This window comes from Morus notabilis, unplaced genomic scaffold (genome assembly GCF_000414095.1).
Source record: "Morus notabilis unplaced genomic scaffold, ASM41409v2 Scaffold85, whole genome shotgun sequence".
In the NCBI taxonomy this organism is placed as follows: Eukaryota; Viridiplantae; Streptophyta; class Magnoliopsida; order Rosales; family Moraceae; genus Morus; species Morus notabilis.
The window spans coordinates 263,267-271,466 of NW_010362624.1; the positions used below are offsets into that span (position 1 = coordinate 263,267).

Sequence of the window (8,200 nt, forward strand, 5' to 3'; positions counted from 1 at the left end):
TTGAAATTGTGCGTCTTCAGCGATATTATTAATATGCCATGGATATTACAAAATTAGGTGATAATTTTTACGGTAAGAATTGTTATTTTATTATACCGATAGAAACTGTCAGTTATTTTTTTAATTTTTTAACTGTTTGATAATGTAAGTGTTCACATTGCAACGAAAAAACTATTCTTATTCATAGATTAGATCGTTAAAAAATTAATCTAACGGTTAAAATAACAATTTCTATTAATAAAATAAAATAGCATCTCGTGTGTCATAAAAATTTTCAATTAGTAAAGTACCGCAAAGAGAAGCTAATTTTAGAACACAAGTTTGATTGAAGAGAGTCACTGTTTTGTAAAGAAACCAATTAATTAGTTGTTCAAATGGAGTTCACAATCGTCATACGTCTGGATGAAGTGCATTTATTTGAAAACTTATTGAAGGCTTTTTCATAGAGATTAAGAAAGTTTAAAAACCTTCTCTTTGTTCCAAATCTTGGCAAGAAAATTATTGGCATCGGAATTTTTCTACTATTTCATTTTCTGGATGCAGTGCATTTATTTGAAAATTTTATTGAAGGTTTTTTCGTAGAGATTAAGAAAGTTTGGCAAGAAAATTATGGGCATTGGAATTTTTCTACTATTTCATTTTCAGGTCAACATCCTTGCACCAAGGTTTCTCACCACAGAAAGTCACAACCAATTATATCTAATTGCGTGTAGTGAAAAGTTATAATGCAAAATCACAGCATGTTTTGAAATTTAATTTTACTTCTGATCGTAACATATGAAATTTTGACTAAATATATTTCAATGAAACGGTTACCCATATTATTGGGGGCAAAAGATAACAATTCTATGAACATCTATTTTTGTTAAAGAAAACGGACAAAGCTTAATCAAAGTAAATATGATGAACAAGGCTCTGTGGACCAACGGTTGAAGAATATTCAAATTTTATTGTGACACATGTGACCCCATACTTGATGACAAATGTCACGTCCGATCAATCAAATAGCGAACTGATCTTCTAAATTATTTCTTCACTTATGGTAGTTCGGCCTCACTCACAGCTGAGACACGTGTGTATACCTTTAGAACCTCTTATATATATATATATATATATCCATATATATATATATATTTATATATGAGCTTAGAGTGTTTGATACGAGAATTCGTGTCATGATTCGAAACATGATTCGTGACTCGTTATAGTATTTTTTCTCATAAAAATATGCGTAAATTAAAAATAATTTTAAATCATGATTCTGAATCTGTGAATCAAATGTCCAAATATTATCTATGGTTAGAATTAATTAAACTACGTGGGACTTAAAATTAGGATGGTTTACCAGTTGATTAGAAATTAAAAAAAGATTTAGAAACAAGAACAACAATGGTAATTAAATTAGTATTATTCGCTTTTATTCAACTGATAGATATTCCCTAACATACATACACATCCTATAATAAGTTCGATTAAAAAAAAAACCAAAAATTCAACATTGTTTTATATATACCAGCTATATCTTTACTCTTTTATTAATCAATTATTTATGCAGACAGATCCCGTGCAAGTAGATATATTTTTGTTGGAGGAGAATATATATGTGATCCAACAAATTATATATATGTTTGAGATTCAACAAGCACATCAAAACAGATGACCAACAGGCTAGGAAAGCAAATAGAGAAGACGAAAATTTTTGGCCTGCATGCTAATTCAAATTAAAATAAATTATATATGTTACAGACTGGAATCACGTAAGCCACATGCAAATCCTAGAGCACATCTTATCGCGTAATAAAATAAATAACCGTTCGGGCAATAATGTTACCTTTTAGCAAAAAAGTTTTTTTTTTTTTTTTTTTTTTTTTTTTTTTTTTTTTTTTTCCCAAAGTCGAATTGTTAAAAATAAAATGTACACTTACTTTTCGAAGGAAAGATATCTTAGATCAGTTACATTAACTATACATTCACGCGCGTACATAATCAATTTTATTTTCGAGTTCGAGATTTCTAATTAAGAATGATTATTCACAATAAGACAAATGACAAGAGGAAATGAATTTTTTTGAAATAAAAAGGAAATTAATTTAAAGGATAAAGAAAAGAAATATACATAATATGGGTTCAGACTCATAAGAAAATACGAACTATAGGCACAAGGCACAAACTTATTGACATAGAATAAGAAGAATTTTATTACTTAGTTATTATTATTATTATTTTTTTTTTGAGTTTAGTAGTAAGAGATTTGAACTCTATTGTGAGTTTAATAAGAAAAATCAAGTGTGGATCAAGTTATACAATGTCTGGCTAAACAGCCAAAATATATATATTATATATTTGGTAGTTGTGCAAAGATAGCTTAATTATTATGAAAATCTTTGAATTAACGGCCAGCAAAATTGTTTACTTTAACCCCACTAGCTGGCTGAGACAAAAATCCTAGCTAGTTTTGCAGATATATATATATATATATATATATATATATATAAATATAGACACACACACACACACACACAGATATAGCTACAGCTTATATGTTATTTTAAAAAAAAAACATATTAATACATATTTTTTTATCCTGTAGTTCCAATTTAGACGTGGACGTTCACAAATGTACTCCAAAGGAGGCGGCTACTAGAAAAATGTTTTTGGTACTTACCGATTTATTCTTTTTTACCCAGTTTTGTTATTAGATGGATTAATACAAATCTTGAAGATAATAGTAAAAGACACAAGGAAATAGTATTGTGGTTCGGTGACCACCTATATCTGTGAGGTTACGTCCAGATGTTTGAACAATATACTAAATAAACAAAGTTACAACTCAAATGGACTTATTCTACCTGAGACTCTCTCTCTAAGTATGACGCTTATGATTTTACAATTACCTAATGGACTTGCTCAGCAAGATCCCCTCGATTTATAAAGTTGAAATTACTCGAACACTTAAATTCCTTCAACACCTCGACTTACAAATTTGAAATCACTTGAACACTTAAATCTCCCGAAAACTTAAATTCCTTCTTCCGAAGAAATATGAGAAACAAATGCTCATAAGATAATCTGACTCTTTGAAATTCTGAGGTTCAAAAGGCGTTCTGAGATCATTGTGAGACTAATTAATTAAATAACCAAATAAACCAGCTATCAAAAATCTTTAATACAATCTACTATCGACAATCTGTTGCAGATTTTGTTGCAACAAATATTGTACAATCTTCATATAATTGCTCCATGATTTTGGACATCTTAAGTAGCAAGAGAAGATTTCTTTTGCATGAAATCATTCCACTTAAATCCAAGTTTCCATATCCAAAATAAGAAACCTTTAAATGCATTTGACTTTCGCCAAACCAGATTTCTTCAAATCTAAAATTTCCCAAAACATATATTCTGGGGCAAATCAATTTACAAGATAAATATTCTGCAGCAAATTAATCAACTCATCTATTTTTAACTTACCAAAGATACTCAAAAGTCGACTTTAATCAATTTGATTGATTCTAAACAGTTTCCAAATAAATTTTACCGCTGCCATTTAATCTTCAATCAGATCAATCTCCAAAACATACTAAAAATAATGCCAACAATAAAAAAGCCAATCAAATCCGAAAATTAAATCAGAACCAAAATCCCAACAGGTACTATAGCGTCACGGTCACCATAACCACACACATATGAGCGCGCGTGTGTTATATATACATATATATATAATATATATATAATTATAACGTTACCTAGTTGTACCACCTTTTAAGTGCTTTGAAATTTTCCACATCCATTTATTCATCATCAATTAGTGATCTCTTCCAATTCCATACTCTCTCTTTCTCTCTCCGTCTCTCTATCTCAATGAAGTATCAAGCCAACGGTCAGCTTCCCTATGGGATCAAAAGCCAGAATAAGACCACAAAATTCGTCGTTATAGCGGTCATGTCCCTGGTCCTATTCACAACCGTCCCTCTCTATTACCCTTCTCTAACATACTCTTCATTTATCTTCACAAGCTTCAACTCGGATCACGAGTCCTCCTCTCCTAATTCGTCGGAGCGCTCCGATGAGTACGACGGAGCCATTCCGACGTCGTCGACGCACAAGTGCGACATATTCTCCGGTGAGTGGGTCCCGAACCCCGACGCGCCCTTCTACACGAACAAGACATGTTGGGCCATTCACGAGCACCAGAACTGCATGAAGTATGGGAGACCCGACACCGAGTTCATGAAGTGGAGGTGGAAGCCGGACGGGTGTGAGTTGCCCGTTTTCAACCCGGCTCAGTTCTTGGAATTGGTCAGAGACAAATCACTGGCCTTTGTGGGAGACTCCGTGGCAAGAAACCAAATGCAGTCCCTCATTTGCCTTCTCTCCAAGGTAAGACTAATTTTAGTAATTTTTCAACTTATTATTTAACATCTTGAGCCTCATCATCATATATAATCATAGTTTTGTGCATGCTTTGAACATTTCTTCTCTTTCTTTCATTTATCCACGTATCTAGATTACTCGTAACATTCACTCCACACATTTTTTTTTTTTTGTTTTTCCCGTTGGTGGAGAGAGAGTTGCTCAAGATTAGATTTTTCTTTGAGCTATTCTTATGTTAAAATATAGTACTAGCTAGGATGAGTTATATGTGATATTGTCTAGTTAGCAAAACTAACTCCATATGACACATAATTTTTTTTTTTTTTATGAGAAAATATTTTGGTTCAACATTATTGATTGTACGAATTAATTTGAATTATTGTTACTTTGATATATAGATATAAGTTTAAAAAGTTTTGTTGTAAGGTTTGTTTACCTACGCCTTGAATTATTCAAGGATTAGGTAAAAGGCATAGATAAGGGGATATTTGTTTAGTGCACACAGAACCTGATGTACATCTTGGTTTTGGTAAGTAGCATATGGAATGGAATCTTTGCCAATGGGTTCTAATGAGTGTGTCTTGCACCGCACATGATTAGGCCAAGACAACATGTGAAAGCTCTTTTTTTTTTTTTTCTCTTTGTATTTTATCACAATACATTGAGGCACGTCTCGCTACATGCCACGTGGCATGTCAGCCTTATGCTAGAAGCACATAGAAAAAGCAATACAAACAATTAGATATTTTAATTAGTATTTTTGGGCCGAAAAAGAAAGAACGTTTGATGTTATTTATGAGGATATGTCCATTCTTTCTTTCTTTCTTTTTCGGCCCTCACATTCCCCCTTTTTATTAACCCGTGTAATATGTTAGTACTGATTAGACCATACGATACCCATATCTGTAGCAAAATTTCTCTTCTTTCAACGAAGAATATTAATATCTGTTTTTCAAAACAAATGATAGCCACCTATTTGTTCTTTAACAATATAAATTGGCCTTAAATCTCAATTTTTATCTCAGACATGAGAATTGTTGTTTTTTTTTTTGGATAAGTATTTAAAAAATCTTATATTATTTATATTAATAGATTACATTTACCAATAAAAAGAAAATACTCATTAAAAAATAAGTAGAAAACTTATCGTAGGGATCTCTTTCACTAATTATATCATTTAGTGTCTGTCACCCATGTATCTACATTACGGTAGATGAGACATTGTTTTCAAATTAATGAGAAAAATAATGGCACGTTTAACGCCTAACTGAAGGGTAAAGGGCAGCATTTCTCCAGAATTTTTTTCCTATTATTTTCTTTTATTTTTGGGTGGAAAAAGAAAAATAAAAGAAATAGAAAAGATAATTAATTTCTCTTGGATGTCTTCTCTCAATTTTATAGCATATACCCAAAAACAAAACTATAGCTCTCCCTCCCTCCCTCCCTCTCTCTCTCTCTCTCTCTCTCTCTCTCTCTCTCTCTCTCTCTCTCTCGCCCACAGCTGGAAAGGAATCAAAATCGAAAAACCACATGTACTGATAGCTTTTTTTTAAATTATTTATGTCACACACTGTCTTTTGACATTCCAACCAATTGGTATAAAGTTGTTTGGTTCATATGCTTTGATGTTTTTCTTCTATTCATTCATTTATTTTTTTCTGGAAGATACTTGTTAATTAGCTGAGTATATCATCATTTTATAATATAATATAATTTAAATTTCACAATCCGGCTTTGGTGTTCTTAATTACTAATCATGCACGTATCTAGATTTACATAACTTGGTCTTCTAAATTTTTAAATTTATTTTTTACCTGCAGACTAAACCTTGAAACCAAAAGTGCATATCATTGTGTGTTAATTATTCTAATTGTACCGTATGCATTGAGGTTAGGGATCATCATTTCTCGCCCTTTTTTCAATGTCAAGTTATATCACAACTAAAGGGCATTTAAATGATCTAGCAATTTGGGATCAATAAACTTAATTACTTTTATTTTGCACAATTATATACGATATTCTGTACAATTTGTTATTAACTAGAAATCACTCAAACTATTGAAGAATTATGGGATATGGTACAAAATTGTGCTTACATTATTAACTAGAAATCACTCATTTACCACATCGTTCATTTTACCGATTCGAGTTTTGATATATAAAAAGTTTTCAGAAACAATTACATCTAATTTTTTTGTTACAGTAAAAAGCTCTCACATAAAGTCACATCTCAACCCTAATTAAAAACTCGAATCATCAAACTGAACGTGCCCGAATTGTTTGATTTATTGAGGTCTCATCAACGTACATATTGGCTGACTCTCATTTTATATGTAGTAGTATTTTTTGATTTATTGAGATCTATCATCAACTTAAATATTGGCTGACTCTAACTATGTATGTATTTCTACTCATTTCTTTTCTATTCCATATATTATGGCCTTATTAATTTTTAGTTTTAAATAAAATTTCTTGGTTCTGTTACTACTCATAACGGTTAGATCTCAATATTTCAAATTTTGCTTATATATTTAGGTGGAGTATCCCATTGATGTCTCATACACCTCAGATCAAAGGTTCGCGCGGTGGAAGTACACCACCTACAACTTCACTATGGCCACCTTCTGGACACCCCATCTGGTGAAGGCCGAGGAGTCCGACTCGAATGGCCCTACCCACACCGGTCTTTTTAGCCTCTACCTTGATGAGTTTGATGAGAATTGGACTACCCAAGTCTCTGACTTCGACTACATACTCATCTCCGGTGGCCATTGGTTCTACCGCCCCGCCGTCTTCTATGAGAACCGCCGTGTCGTTGGCTGCCATTACTGCCTCCTCCCCAATGTCACTGACCTAGGCATGTACTACGGCTACCGAAAAGCCTTCAGAACCGCTTTCAAAGCCATCAATAGCCTCAAAAATTACAAAGGTAATAGAAATTGACCTTTTTAAGCGCATGAGTTCGATGTTAAAAGATCAACTTATTAAATGATGAGTGAAGATTTATTTTTTTATTTCCTGTCTCATTGGTTATTCGTTTAATAATATTTATATACCTCATGAATTGTGTATTTTAAGTATTTAATTCTCACGAATAACAAATAAGTAGAGAAGAAACATTCAATAAGATAAAAAAAATAGACCCATTAAGTAAGGTGGCCTAACATTTTTTTTTTTTGAGTTCAAGATTATTTTTACATTTAAATAATGTCGGACTTAGATTTATCTTACCCTTTACAGGAGTCACTTACTTAAGGACATTAGCACCTTCGCATTTTGAAGGTGGGCTGTGGAACGACGGCGGGAACTGCATCAGAACGAGGCCGTTCAGGAGCAACGAGACCCTCTTGGAGGGTCAGAGCATGGAGCTTTACATGACTCAGATTGAGGAGTTTAGGGCTGCGGAGAGGGAAGGGAAGAAGAGAGGGCTCAAGTTTAGGCTTCTTGACACGACACAAGCCATGTTGTTGAGGCCTGATGGTCACCCTAGTCGATATGGGCATTGGCCACATGAGAATGTGACGCTTTATAATGATTGTGTGCATTGGTGTTTGCCTGGCCCTATTGATACGTGGAATGATTTCTTGTTGGAGATGTTGAAGACCGAGCGTCTAAGGTCGGCTGAAGAGAGTCTTCATTCTAAGGACAGGAAGTTGCTTGTCAGATAGTTTGATTCATGTTGATGCTGATGATGTTGTTGTTGTTTTTTTTTTAAAATTTATTTAATAATTATTTTCCGATCATATTGTTTATGTATTTGGATATATGCCCATTAATTGGCGAGAAAAATATAAGCTCATCACCAATGTAAATGTCAATGTTAAAGTTA

At 32.7% G+C, this 8,200-nt stretch overlaps 1 protein-coding gene across 1 annotated transcript; it reads left to right on the forward strand.

The window, feature by feature from the left end:
- Window positions 1–3,752: 3,752 nt before the first annotated feature.
- Window positions 3,753–8,200, forward strand: LOC21393011 (protein trichome birefringence-like 19). The gene is made up of 3 exons (XM_010102618.2): window positions 3,753–4,377; window positions 6,907–7,300; window positions 7,612–8,200. The coding sequence occupies exons 1-3, from the start codon at window positions 3,859–3,861 to the stop codon at window positions 8,037–8,039; spliced, it is 1,341 nt and encodes a 446-aa protein (XP_010100920.1). The 5' UTR covers window positions 3,753–3,858; the 3' UTR covers window positions 8,040–8,200.